Source organism: Microcaecilia unicolor, chromosome 13, assembly GCF_901765095.1.
Source record: "Microcaecilia unicolor chromosome 13, aMicUni1.1, whole genome shotgun sequence".
NCBI lineage: Eukaryota > Metazoa > Chordata > Amphibia > Gymnophiona > Siphonopidae > Microcaecilia > Microcaecilia unicolor.
The window spans coordinates 91,006,649-91,021,483 of record NC_044043.1 but is presented as its reverse complement, the minus strand read 5'-3'; the positions used below and the strand labels follow the sequence as shown (position 1 = coordinate 91,021,483).

The 14,835-nt window shown below is 47.4% G+C and overlaps 1 protein-coding gene across 2 annotated transcripts in view; it reads left to right on the top strand.

Annotated features, from left to right (window-relative positions):
- The first annotated feature begins 4,807 nt into the window (after window positions 1–4,807).
- AGMAT (agmatinase) overlaps window positions 4,808–14,835 on the top strand; it is a 49,494-nt gene continuing 39,466 nt past the window's right edge. The window contains exons 1-4 of one of the 2 annotated variants that reach the window (XM_030185896.1): window positions 4,808–5,267; window positions 9,274–9,476; window positions 9,795–9,843; window positions 12,291–12,486. In XM_030185896.1, coding sequence (XP_030041756.1) covers window positions 4,843–5,267; window positions 9,274–9,476; window positions 9,795–9,843; window positions 12,291–12,486 — 873 coding nt within the window. In that variant the 5' untranslated portion in view covers window positions 4,808–4,842. The remainder of the gene's footprint in view (window positions 5,268–9,273; window positions 9,477–9,794; window positions 9,844–12,290; window positions 12,487–14,835) is intronic. The other variant, XM_030185895.1, reaches the window with a different exon arrangement.

Genomic DNA, 14,835 nt, shown 5'->3' with positions numbered 1-14,835 from the left:
TTATAACGAATAAGGCACAAAAGGGTGCCCTAAATGACCAGATGACCACCTCATTGTTTGGTCACCAGACGTCAGCTCTGGCTCAAGGGCACATCCGTGTATTCAGTGGCTGAGTTAAATGTATAAGCCAGCTGAATACATATTGTAAGGTCTCCACCACCGGGAGACTCTTGAGTCCCTCGGCCCTTTAGCTGAGCTGTTGTTTATGAGCACAAGTTATGCATTATGGAATGGGTTAAAAGGCCAAAGATTGATAAGTCTGTATGACTCTGGAGTCTATCAGAGATTGATGAGTCTGCATGACTCTGGAATTTATGATACCCTTAGGGGGCAAGCAGGCCTGGGAAGGAGACTAGTGTAAACAGCAGAAGAGTGTTGTTTTACCAGCTTAAGAGAACCAGACGTTGGAAATTGGATAATAATCTGTGAGAGAGACAGTTTGCAGAACTAGAGTCATGTAAATCATTGTCTGAAACAAATGTTATAAGCTGCCGTCTCAGAAGAATATTTCAGAGATGCAGACAGAAAAACATCTTATGTTACTGAATTGATCTCTCATGAGAAACTATGGTGAATAAAATTATACTTTCTCATATGCCCTTAGCATTGGTTTCTTTTACTCCTCCCTGTTGAGAATGGCTGGTTTATGCTAATTTGGGAAGGGATACAAGCAGCCTAAAAACACTGTGTGCTGTAATCCACTACTAAAGAGCACACTGCAATCCACAAGGTCAGATCATTATACTTTATTGTAATCCCTTTGTGTCAACTGCTCCTCCAAAGGTAGTTCCCACCACAGCATTTCTCAAGAAGCATAGCAGTTCAACAGCATAGTATTCAAAACAAACAATCCCCCCCCCAAAAAAAAATGTTCCAAAATTTCAGCGGTTCATATAAAGCAGTTATGCAAAGCAATTCTTCAAACAAAGTAGCTCAAAAAGGGCTCAAACTCCCAGCAGTTCATGTATAGCAGGTATGCAAAGTAATTCTCCAAACCCGGTAGCTCCAGAAAGGGTTCAAACCCTCCCTGGCAGTTCGTGTCAGCAGTTAGGCAAAACAATTCCCCAAACACAGCAGAAAGGGTTCAAACTCCCAGCACCCCAAATTACACCTTCCCCATCTCAGACAGCCTGAAAATTCTCGGAGTTATAATCGACCGTAACCACACGCTAGAGAGCCAAGTGAAATCTACAACAAAGAAAATGTTCCACTCAATGTGGAAACTCAAACGAGTGAAACCTTTCTTCCCGAGGGAAACATTTTGCAACTTGATACAATCAATGGTACTAAGCCATGCAGACTTCTGCAATGGAATCTATGCGGGATGCAAAGAACAAATCATAAAGAAACTTCAAACTGCTCAAAACACGGCAGCCAGACTTATATTTGGAAAAACGCGATTCGAAAGCGCCAAACACCTACGAGAAAAACTGCACTGGCTCCCAATCAAAGAACATATTGCGTTCAAAATCTGCACCATGGTTCATAAAATTATCTACTGCGAAGTCCCGGGATACATGACAGACCTCATAGACCTACCAACCAGAAACACAACAGGATCAACACAAACATATCTCTACCTCCACTACCCAAGTCGCAAAGGACTCAAATACAAATCAACTTATGCATCCAGCCTCTCCTATATAAGCACACAACTATGGAATGCACTGCCAAAAGCTGTGAAAACAACCTACGACCATCTAAGCTTCAGGAAATCACAACAATCCAACCTGTTCAAAAAGGCATACCCTACCGACCCAACTTAAATGCCTGAACCCTTCAACACAACGAAACCAAAGCTTGTACTGGACATAACTTAACTCTTCCTCCCTACGATTCCCTAATGTGTCTGTTACACATGATCTTTATTCTACCACAACATCACTTTGTATTTGTTCATACCGGAATTGGCGATCGCCATTACGGTACTGTGTAAGCCACATTGAGCCTCCAAATAGGTGGGAAAATGTGGGATACAAATGTAACAAATAATTAAATAAATGTATAGCAGTTATGCGAAGTAATTCTCCAAACACGGTAAATCAAAAAAGGGTTCAAACTCCCCAGCAGTTCATGTAAGCGGTTATGCAAAACAATTCCCCAAACACAGCAGTTCAGAAAGGGTTCAAACTCCCAGCAGTTCATGTGTAGCAGTCATGCCCAAAACCACCACTCCTCCTCTCTCCCTTTCAAAAGAAATGAACCTAGGGAGAGTGGCAAGGGTCCCTCCCCAACCAGGCCAGCATTATACCCTGACCACCACCCGCATGACCCTCATGGGATAGCCGCCTTTTCCCTTCTTCTACCAGGCTCTCTTCCCGAGCAGCCCTCTCCTGTTTCACCTCCTTTCCTTCCAGTTTAGTCAGAGCAGCAATCTCCATCGGCTCCTCTTGCTCTAGTTCCTCCCCCTTTTTTTCCCCTTGCCAGTCCATAGGTTCCTCCCTACACCCATTGCTCAGCTGCTCTCCATGTGCTTGATTGGACAGGTTCAGAACTCCTTCCCTCATCCTGGCTCTCTGGGACAAGTTTTTCAACTCCCTTCTCTTGCCCGTCTCCTGACCTTCTCTAGGGGCTGTTGGGGATTGAAGTCCCTGTTTCTACCATGGGACCTACTCGGGGAATTCCCAGGGCTGCTGGGAATTGTAGTCTTTTCCTTTTCTCCAATCCCCCAGGGGGAAAGACTCCTTCCTTTCTCTACCCAGTCTCCCTCCCTCTCGAGCCTCCTCGTTCCTCCATGTGCCTTCATTCTCCCTCTCACCCTCATATTCTTCACAATATTTCTCCTTTTTGGGCAGTCAGCTTTGGAATGCTCTACCAAGATCCATCCGAACAATTAACGACTATCTACCCTTCAGGAAAATGTTGAAGACACATCTTTTCAAGCAAGCTTACACTAATGACCCAACTTAATCCTACCAGCCCATCTACACTACTCTTGCTCTGACATCGACACTGACTCTGACACCGATTATACCTTTGACCTTATCTCCTAATCTCCTTATACTCACCCTCCAATCTTTTCTTCTTTATCGCTTGTAAGAACTAATTTTATAAAATCCCATTCACATGGGTAAATCAAATGTTTTTATGTGCAAAAACTGATCCAACAAAACCAATAGAAAAACCAACCCTACCTCACATGTAAAAGCAAAGAGAAAAACCATGGATATGCAAGTGAATAAATCAATAACACACAATACTATACCACAATAAATAAACAATAAATAATATTTTTAAACTAGGATAAAACCCAGAAAAACAATAACGTATCTACAGCAATGTAACAATGTCCATTAATGGATTAATTGCATGACCTGTTTCGCACAGATCCTGCATCAGAGGACTTTGGTATCTGAAAATTGATGCCAAACAGAGACAGTCAAAAACGAGGGCAGATAATAAAAGTCCTGACCGGTACAATTTTTAACTATTAAAACACCCCTCTGGGATTGGGTTGTGATTTTTAGCTTGTATATAATGAAACTAACAGTGCATATGGGAGTGTACTAATGGCGTTATCTTTTCTCTTTTACAATCCAATAACTGCAGTACTCGATAGCACTGAAGGGTACTGTGGGGGCAGAGGGCAGAAATGAGAGGAGGTGTGTCTCTCAGGAGGAGTGTCTCTTCTGCAAGTCAAAGGGAGAGGACTGGGGGCAGAGGGCAGAAATGAGAGGCGGTGTGTCTCTCGAGGAGTGTCTCTTCTGCAAGTCAAAGGGAGGGGACTGGGGACAGAGGGCAGGAATGAGGAGGTGTGTCTCTCAGGAGGAGTGTCTCTTCTGTAAGTCAAAGGGAGGGGACAGAGGGCAGAAATGAGAGGAGGTGTGTCTCTCAAGAGGAGTGTCTCTTCTGAAAGTCAAAGGGAGGGGACTGGGGGCAGAGGGCAGAAATGAGAGAAGGTGTGTCTCTCAGGAGGAGTGTCTCTTCTGAAAGTCAAAGGGAGGAGACTGGGGGCAGAGGGCAGAAATGAGAGGAGGTGTGTCTCTCAAGAAGAGTGTCTCTTCTGAAAGTCAAAGGGAGGGGACTGGGGGCAGAGGGCAGAAATGAGAGAAGGTGTGTCTCTCAGGAGGAGTGTCTCTTCTGAAAGTCAAAGGGAGGGGACTTTGGGGACAGATGAGGAATGAGAGGAGGTGTGTCTCTCAGGAGGAGTGTCTCTTCTGCAAGTCAAAGGGAAGGGACTGGGGACAGAGGGCAGAAATGAGAGGAGGTGTGTCTCTCAGGAGGAGTGTCTCTTCTGCAAGTCAAAGGGAAGGGACTGGGGACAGAGGGCAGAAATGAGAGGAGGTGTGTCTCTCAGGAGGAGTGTCTCTTCTGCAAGTCAAAGGGAGGGGACTGGGGACAGAGGGCAGAAATGAGAGGAGGTGTGTCTCTCAGGAGGAGTGTCTGTTCTGCAAGTCAAAGGGAGGGGACTGGGGACAGAGGGCAGAAATGAGAGGAGGTGTGTCTCTCAGGAGGAGTGTCTCTTCTGCAAGTCAAAGGGAGGGACTGGGGACAGAGGGCAGAAATGAGAGGAGGTGTGTCTCTCAGGAGGAGTGTCTCTTCTGCAAGTCAAAGGGAGGGGACTGGGGACAGAGGGCAGAAATGAGAGGAGGTGTGTCTCTCAGGAGGAGTGTCTCTTCTGCAAGTCAAAGGGAGGGACTGGGGACAGAGGGCAGAAATGAGAGGAGGTGTGTCTCTCAGGAGGAGTGTCTCTTCTGAAAGTCAAAGGGAGGGGACTTTGGGGACAGATGAGGAATGAGAGGAGGTGTGTCTCGCAGGAGGAGCATCTCTTTTGCAAGTCAGCAGCTGCACTTTGAGCCTTCAGGAGAGACCCGAGGGCTACCTCTGCCAGTGACAGGTGGCATGGCGGCTCTGATCACTCCCTTTAAAAGCAGACTCTGCAGCTTTCCAGGAAGATTTCTGACAGCCAGTCCTCACCTAGCTTTGAAGAGACAGCCTTGGCTGAGCAGTAGCACCAGCAGCAGCAGCAGAGATGGTGGAAGGGGCACATCTGCTTCTCTGTTCCCTACAGCTCATTATCCACCTGCCCACCTCCTGCCTAGATCTAGGAAGCTTTTTCTGCAGTCCTGGGTGAATAACCAACCCGTCCCCCAGCGATGGGCTTCTCATGGTCCATTCAACATGCCACCCTGTGCTGATGACACAGCTGGGATGGCAGGAATCTGCTCAATGATGAAACTGCCCATCCAGGATTCAGCAGAGGGACTGGACGCAGCTTTTGTCGGGGTGCCCCTGGACACAGGAACTTCCAACCGTCCTGGAGCAAGGTAAGAAGCCAACAGAGAAGTCAGCTCAGAAATGTAAAGGTGTGTTGCTGGATTGGACATCTCATGATCCCACCTAGAAAGCAAGACAATACTGATTCCATGCTCAAGCCTGGATTTTGCATTAGTCCATGCAGTCAGCTGCCTACAGGTTGACAACTTTTCTTCCTCCATCTCTATATACTTTGAGCATGGTTTATTATAAGATAAACCCTCTTCAAGGTGCATGAACTCAAAGCCAAGCAGCTCTAGGTATCCATTTAGTACATAAGTAATGCCATACTGGGAAAAGACCAAAGGCCCATCAAGCCCAGCATCCTGACCCTGACAGTGGCCAATCCAGGTCAAGGGCACCTGACAAGCTTCACAAATGTACAAACATTCTATACACGTTATTCCCAAAATTATGGATTTTTACCAAGTCCATTTAGTAGCGGTCTATGGACTTGTCCTTTAGGAAACCGTCCAAACCCTTTTTAAACTCTGCCAAGCTAACCGCCTTCACCACGTTCTCCGGCAACGAATTCCAGAGTTTAATTACGCATTGGGTGAAGAAACTTTTTCTTCAATTTGTTTTAAATGTACTACACTGTAGTTTTATCGCATGCCCCCTAGTCCTAGTATTTTTGGAAAGCATGAACAGACGCTTCACATCCACCTGTTAGTTATTTTTTTAAAAAGCCCTTAACATACCACTTCACCCAGCATAAACATCAAAGTAGTGTACATTAAAACGCAGTCCCCCCCAATATTTAAAACCATTTAACTGGCTGAATATCCCCCTCTGATTATTGCCGGTTAGCGCTTAGCGGTTAACCTGTAATATTCAGCTCATCGCCAGCTAGGTTTGGCAACCAAATTAGGCTGCCAAAATAGCAGGAATATCTTTGGCTGGTTTAAACTTAACCGGCTAATGCCGAATTTCGGCTTGGCCAGTTAAAGAAACTGAGCAGATCAATGGTAGGTACATACAAACTTTATTCGTTGAGTAACAAACAATGTATTGCCCGACACAGGCCGTGTTTCGCCCATAAAGGGCTGCATCAGGGGCTATAAAATAAATAAACAAAAAATAAATAAACCAAGTAAAAGGTATATAACATATTAAAAAGCATAAAATAATTGGCAATACCATGACAAAACAAAGGAAGATAAAAGTTAAAATACATGGACCAAAATACAACATAAACAAATATATAAAGTATACTTCAAGTATATTATTTGAACTACCTAATACTACGTGGTAAATATCACATACAAACAGATGCGGTGAGAAATATTTTTTTATTTTTCAGCACGGGAGGTGTGGCCATGGGTGGAGAGTAGGTGTGTCTTGAACCAATCAGGTAGTGCGTCTTGAACCATGGGAGTAGCGTGGGAGCCCTTAGTGCAGAGTAAATACTTGGCAGTAAGGACTCACAGTGGTAATGGCCATTGTACTGCCACGCTAAACCAGTGGTGTAGCTACGTGGGGGCCTGGTCCCCCGTAGATTTGGTCCTGGACCCCCCCCCCCCCCCCGCTGACAACCCTCTTGACCCCCCTCCCGCCGACAACCATCCCCGCCCCCGTCGCCGTGGGCTACCTTTGCTGGCGGGAGACCCCAATCCCCACCAGCCGAGGTCCTCTTCTTCCAGCGAAGGCTTCATTCTGTTTCTGTGAGTCTGACGTCCTGCACGTACAACATGCAGGACGTCAGAAACAGAACGAAGCCTTCGCGGGAAGAAGAGGACCTCGGCTGGCGGGGATTGGGGTCCCCTGCCAGCAAAGGTAGCCCACGATGGCGGCGGCAAGGGAGAGTTGGCGGCGGGAGGGGGGTCATTGGCAGGGGTCGTCAAAGTTGGTGGTGGCAGCAGCGGCAGCGGGGGGGTCGGCGGTGCCGGGGGGGGGCTAAAATGTGCCCCCTCACCTCGGGCTCTGGACCCCCCTCCCTCCGAAGTCCGGCTACGCCCCTGCGCTAAATGTGGCCACAGAGTGTGGTAGACCCACTACAGGCGAACAAGAATATCTCCATCAAAACTCCAGCCTTCATTCCACCACCTGTCATTCCCTTGACAAGGGAAACACCCGATATGACCACATTTGACCAAAACAGGCTGTATCGGGAGTCTTTTGTGCAGACACATTAAAATAAAGAATAAATAAAAAACAAATATAAATTACAATTATTAACAGAAAGAATGATAATACTTAACCTGTAAACACATACACCCAAAATTCTCATTTGAAAATTAGCTTTTAAATATATTAATGCCAGTAAAAATCATTATCAGGCTTATTTTCAAAAGAGAAGGACGCCCATCTTTCGACACAAATCGGAAGATGGGTGTCCTTCTCTCAGGGTCGCCCAAATCGGCATAATGGAAAGCTGATTTTGGTCGTCCTCAACTGCTTTCCATTGCGGGGACGACCAAAGTTCCCGGGGGCGTGTCGGAACCATAGCGAAGGCGGGACTGGGGCGTGCTTAACATATGGGTGTCCTCGGCCGATAATGGAAAAAAGAAGGGCGTCCCTGACGAACACTTGGCTGACTTTACTTGGTCCATTTTTTCTTGCGACCAAGCCTCAAAAAGGTGCCCAAACTGACCAGATGACCACCGGAGGGAATCGGGGATGACCTCCTCTTACTCCCCCAATGGTCACTAACCCCCCACCCACCCTTAAAAAAACTTTCAAAATTTTTTTTGCCAGCCTCAAATGTCATACCCAGCTCCATTACAGCAGTATGCAGATCCCTAGAGCAGTTTTAGTGGGTGCAGTGCACTTCAGGCAGGCGGACCCAGGCCCATCCCTTCCTACCTGTTAGACTTGTGGTGGTAAATGGGAGCCCTTCAAAACCCACCAGAAACCCACTGTACCCACATCTAGGTGCCCCCCTTCACCCCTTAGGGCTAAGGTAGTGGTGTACAGTTGTGGGGGGTAGATTTGGGGGGGGGGTTGGGGGCTCAGCACACAAGGTAAGGAGCTGTGCACCTGGGAGCAGTTTGTGAAGTCCACTGCAGTGCCCCCTAGGTTGCCAGGTTGGTGTCCTGACATGTCAGGGGGACCAGTGCACTACGAATGCTGGCTCTTCCCACAAGCAAATGGCTTGGATTTGGTCGTTTCTGAGATGGGCGTCCTCGGTTTCCATTATCGCCGAAAACCGGGAACGACCATCTCTAAGGTCGACCTAAATGTTGAGATTTGGGCATCCCCGACCGTATTATCAAAACGAAAGATGAACGCCCATCTTGTTTTGATAATACGGGTTTTCCCGCCCCTTCGCGGGGATGTCCTGCTAGGACGCCCTCAGGAAAATTTGGGCGCCCCATTCGATTATGCCCCTCCACGTGTTCTTGTATGTTAAACAGCAAATCGTTTTTTGTTTACATCCTATTGTCAAATTTAAATTTCAGTGGAGGCAGTACTGAATTAGTTCTCACCTTCACATTCAAGAAAAATCACCTTCAGTCTGATGAATTTGCTCAATGAAGCTGGTCTGCTTTTGCCCCGCTTGAATTTGACTTTGTGTGGGTATATCTTCTCGCTTCGTTTCCTACAGTTCTATCTTCCCTAACCTCTCATAAAGAACATAAAGGATTGTGTGCCGCACTGTCTCTGCTGCAAGGGCATAGTCTGAGCCAAAGGTGGGTGGGCGGGCAAGGAATTACCTCCTCCCAACCCCGCTCAGCTGTCTTCTGACTCTCCCCCGCCCCAGCTGCCCACAAACCCGAAATATTAAATACCTGAACTGGTGGGATCCCCAAACCCCGCAGCTAGCAGCTTTTGTCTAGAGTTGGTGATGATGCCAGCCGGCCACATATGCTCAGTGCTTACACATGTGCAAAAATTGAACATGTGTAGAGTGGCTGCTGTTGGCATCAGCTCGAGGCAAGTCTTTCCTGGCTGCCATTTTGAAATGTGCTGGTTGCCCAAGGAGGAGGAAGCCTTCAGCTGGCAGGGTTTTGATGGGCCTGACCCCAAATTGGGCAATGTCCTGAATGACTGAACCTGGCACTCTTTTCATTACAGATTTGGTCCACGGTCTATTCGAGCTGAGTCAATATTGGTGAGGAGTCATAATTCCATTACAGGAGCAGCTCCGTTCCGCTCCATTAACGTAGCCGATGTTGGAGACGTGAATGTGAATCTCTACGATCTAAAGGACAGTTGCAAGAGAATCCGGGAGGCCTATCAGAAAATAATGGCCGTGAATTGTACCCCCTTAACACTGGGTAAGGAAGATAATAGTAAGAGTGGGTCTTGAGCGTGTTATGCCCGCATTGTGCCATTAACCCTGGATAATGCACAGCGTTTCCCACATTCGCTCCATAATAGGTAAAATCCAATAAGATCAGTCAAACAAACACCGTTCAGGAACACTCAAGCAGACGGATCAAACTGCAGATGAACTTCCAGCCCAGCCAACCTCAGCTCAGTGGAGTTGTGGAATTGCCTCCCTAGAGTCTCTGTGTGTTACAGCTACTCAGATAAAGTTATGTTTTCTGAACTTGAGTTGTTTGTGAATTTGTTTCGTTTCTTGGTTTTTGCAGGGGGCGATCACACAATCACATACCCTATACTACAAGCCGTGGCAGAAAAGTAAGTTCTAACACAGAACATTAATGGCAGAAGAAAACTGGGGGGGGGGGGTAAGAGGAAGGAAACTGACCGATCTTTCTTATATTTTTCTTTTGCGGTTAAGCAATTGGAGAGGGATTACCATGTTTTGGGACAGCAGATAGTATAAGGTTCCCAACTCGTTGGGTCAACCCACTCATTCGGGCTTACAGGATATCCACAATGAATATGCATAATATTCAAATATATCTCACAGAAGCAGAGAAAATGACAACAGATAAAGACCATATGGCCTATCCCGTCTGCCCATCCATACAAAGTATTAGTCGCTATTATCATAGTAACATAATAAATGACGGCAGATAAAGACCTGAACAGTCCATCCAGTCAGCCCAACAGTCACGCTCATTATCAAGCTATGATTAAACCAACAATGAATGTGACATAAAATACATTGTCTCTCTTTGGCATTTGGGAGATAGACCTTAGAAGTCCTCCCGGCCCTGTCCTTAGGCTCCAATTACTGAAGTTGTCATTGAAGCCCACTCCAAGCTATCCAAATCCATCTTGTCATTTGCGGAACTCCCTTAGAGATCCTCTTTGCCTGATAGTATTCTATAAGTTGTGCGTGTCAATTGATGACACACCCATGGCCAGACCATCCTCCTCTCTCACTCCATGCTCAATACCCTCCAACATATTCCATCCAGCCCCATCACTTTATCTACCTTTAGTTTAGCTAGCTCCTCATGACAATCTTCCGAACATCATTCAAGGTCTACCTCACTACCGTTTCTATTGGTTTTTGTCTTCTCTGGTCCTACCCACTGCCAACAGAAATAGTTGTTAAGGAAGTCCACTTTATCTTCATCAGTTTCAACATAAGTACATAAGCATCGCCATGCTGGGACAGACCAAGGGTCCATTGAGCCCAGCACCCTGTCACCAACAGCGGCCAAAAGAACAAGCAATTTGTCCCGCCCATCCTAGAAATACTGTATTCCCTCGTCTATTCAATAACATTCTATGGCTTTTTCCTCCAGGAAGCCGTCCAACCCTTTTTGAAGGCCTCCCCTTCACCCTTGAGTCTCACAATACCACATTCAAACTTCCTCCTATCACTAACGAATCTAAAAAAATCTTGTCCTCCCATTTTCCTGTATTGGCTATTTTTATTTATTTCATTTGCATCATTACTTTCCTGACTGATTTATCACCTTCTCTTAGCTTTTCCTGATACTGTTGCCTGTCTTTCACTTTCTGCAATCTCTTGTACTCTGTGAAGGCTAACCTTTTTTGCTTTGCATTTTCAACTACTACTTTTGAGAACCAAAGAGGCTTCCTTTTCCTCTTACTTTTATTGAATTTCTCAACAAAAAGGTTTGTTGCCCGTAAAATAGCTGTTTTCAGTTTTGCCCATTGCTTTTTCTGCTTCTCCTAGATAAGAACGTAAGGACATAAGAATAGCCATATTGGGTTAGACCAATGGTCCATCTAGCCCAGTATCCTGCTTCTAACAGTGGTCAATACAGGTCACAAGTACCTAGCAGAAACCCCACTAATAGCAACATTCCATGCCACCAATCCCAGGGCAAAGCAGAGAAGCTTGCATCCTGGAGATGAAGGCATGACCATCCACATGGTCATGCCTTCATCTCCAGGATGCAAGCTTCTCTGCTTTGGCCTTTACCTTTGACAGGGAGGATCAATGAGAAGACCACTTCATGCATATTCCTCATGGATATGATGAAAAAAGACTGACTGAAATGAGAACCAGTGGTGCAATGCAGGGCCACCAAGAGGAGGGGCAGGGGGTTAAGATTCCCCGGACCCGGCCTCTTAGGGGTCTCTCATGCTCCTGTGTGTCAGGACCCGGGTGATTGCATTAACACAATAACCCAGGGCCCAGCACACAGGAGCAGCAAGAATGACAGACCAAGGAAGGAGAAGAGAAGATGCAGGAAGGTAAAGGGATGGGGTGTGGTGGGTGCCTGAGCAAGGGGGGGCGGGGGCCTGAAGGGGGTGGGGCAGGGCCCGGCTCTGTCTCTCTGCGGCCCTGGTGCAAAAGGCTAGGAATGATGCTGCCAGATTTATGAATTTGGCACTCATGGGAAGGGCCGAAGAGTGGTGTGGAGAGGTGGGTTTTCTCCCCCAGAGATTGTAGACTATAATCTCAAAACATATCTCTTTTACCCCATTATTTGGAATCTTAAACTATGGCACCCTAGGCAGTTGCCCACGTGGCCTAAGTTCAAGCCCATACCTGGGGAATGATGCTGTTTATATGGATGGTTCAATAGGTGGACTGATGTGGAGAGATTGGAAGACTGTTGTTTTATTAATCTCTCCACAGCATGAAGAATTGAATAGTATAGATATGCCAGTTAATAAATGCGGTCCAAACAGGATGTCGTGAGAAAGAAACAGGCAATGAGAGAAGGTCATTGTGGTTTATCTCTTGATATTAGACATGGTCCAGTAGGATTGGTGCACATCGATGCCCACACAGATACAGGAGACAAGGCCTTGGGTGAGAAGATCTATCATGGGACGCCTTTCCGCCGCTGCGTAGACGAGGGACTCTTGGACTGTAAACGGGTGGTGCAGATTGGGATTAGAGGTTCATCATATCAGCCAGATCCCTACAAATTTAACAGACACCAGGTAAGGGATAATTATCTGTAATAGTCATTTTATAGGTTTTATATATCAAATAAATTAAACTTTATACCTTACTGTCTAAAGGTCTACTGTCTATTAGCCACCTGGAAACTGTCTGCTTTGCCTTTGCAAACGCCAAAGGTCCAGGTTAGTGTTTGGTGCTGATAGGAGCACTTCTGTCTTGCTGTACTGTTAGGATCACTTCTGCCTGCTTGTTTAAGCTTCCCTGTTTTACCCTTTTGGCTTCCCTGCTTTACCCTTCTGGTGCTGATAGGAGCACTTCTGCCTTGCGTGTTTGAGCTTCCCTGCTTTACCCTTTTGGCTTCCCTGCTTTACCCTTCTGGTGCTGATAGGAGCACTTCTGCCTTGCTTGTTTAAGCTTCCCTGCTTTACCCTTTTGGCTTCCCTGCTTTACCCTTCTGGTGCTGATAGGAGCACTTCTGCCTTGCTTGTTTAAGCTTCCCTGCTTTACCCTTTTGGCTTCCCTGCTTTACCCTTCTGGTGCTGATAGGAGCACTTCTGCCTTGCGTGTTTGAGCTTCCCTGCTTTACCCTTTTGGCTTCCCTGCTTTACCCTTCTGGTGCTGATAGGAGCACTTCTGCCTTGCGTGTTTGAGCTTCCCTGCTTTACCCTTTTGGCTTCCCTGCTTTACCCTTCTGGTGCTGATAGGAGCACTTCTGCCTTGCGTGTTTGAGCTTCCCTGCTTTACCCTTTTGGCTTCCCTGCTTTACCCTTCTGGTGCTGATAGGAGCACTTCTGCCTTGCTTGTTTAAGCTTCCCTGCTTTACCCTTTTGGCTTCCCTGCTTTACCCTTCTGGTGCTGATAGGAGCACTTCTGCCTTGCGTGTTTGAGCTTCCCTGCTTTACTCTTTTGGCTTCCCTGCTTTACCCTTCTGGTGCTGATAGGAGCACTTCTGCCTTGCGTGTTTGAGCTTCCCTGCTTTACCCTTTTGGCTTCCCTGCTTTACCCTTCTGGTGCTGATAGGAGCACTTCTGCCTTGCTTGTTTAAGCTTCCCTGCTTTACCCTTCTGGCTACCCTGCTTTACCCTTTTGGCTTCCCTGCTTTACCCTTTTGGTGCTGATAGGAGCACTTCTGCCTTGCGTATTTGAGCTTCCCTGCTTTACCCTTTTGAGCTTCCCTCCTTACCCTTTTGGTGCTGTTAGGAGCACTTCTGCCTTGTCTTGTGTCTTACATGCATGCCTTGGTGCCTGTGGGCACTCCTGTTTTGAACCCTAACCCTATTTCTGTCAAGCTTGTTCTGTATCCTATTCCCTGTCTGAGAATCCCGTATCCTCAGTAGTCCCAGTAGTAGTGTTAGTCAAGCTTGTTTAGTATCCTGTTGGTCTAGTCTGTCTGCAAGCTAGGTCCAGTAAGTCCTGCTGGCCGCCTGCACCTGGGGGGTCAACCCCTGGGGAATGGTGGTCAAGCGCTGCTAAAGACCGGTTGCTCTGTCCTGCTTATTCCCTGCCTGCCTACTGCTGTCGTTCCAGTTTGGTTGTTCCAGCTTTGCCTGTCTACAGCTTCTCCTGCCTTGCTTGTTTACCCAGTCCTGGTTGAGGGTCTTGCCTACTGCTGCCGCTTGTCGGCAGCGGTCCAAGGGCTCATGTGGTGCCAGTGTCCGAGAGCCTGAGACCGTGACAATGCTCACCATAGTACTTGCATGGTGCCAAAGGAGCTTCTTTCTGGAGTTCATAAGATGTAACATGTATAGGCAACTTATCCGGGTGCACTTGGTGCTCTGTAATATATCTCTTCACCATCATTGACTCAGCTTGAATACAAGGTGGGCCATGAAGGCCAGGTGCAGTCATCCAGGACATCACCTCCTGCAGATACAGCACAGCAAACAATCCAGGGGCGTAGCCAGACAATAGATTTTGGGTGGGCCTAGGCAAGAAGTGGGTGGGCACCAAGTGTTCTCCCCCACCCCCCAACCACCACCAAAATAATATCTCAACTGACGGAAAAAACACTTCTTTCCACTCTGGCAGTCTGCAGCAGGCATGCGCTGAAAACTGAGCATGCTCAGGTGCCGGTGTCGTGGAGAGTAGCGCTTTTGTCACTATCAGGGGGACGTCTTCAGCTGGCCAAGCTTGAGATCCCCACCGGCTACTGCTACATGTGTGCTACTGTTGGGTGGGCCTGAACCCTAAGTGCGTGGGCCCAGGACCACCTGTGGATACGCCCAGGGCTGCCGAGAGGGAGGGACAGGGGGGACAAAAGTACCTGGGCCCGGGCCTCCGGGGGGGGCCCGGCGCCACCGCTGCAGTCCAGCCTGCCCGCCCTTCATCGCTCCCTGGCATTGAACTTAAGCGCCTCACCTTCGAAAGCGCAGCAAGCAGCGGCAGAC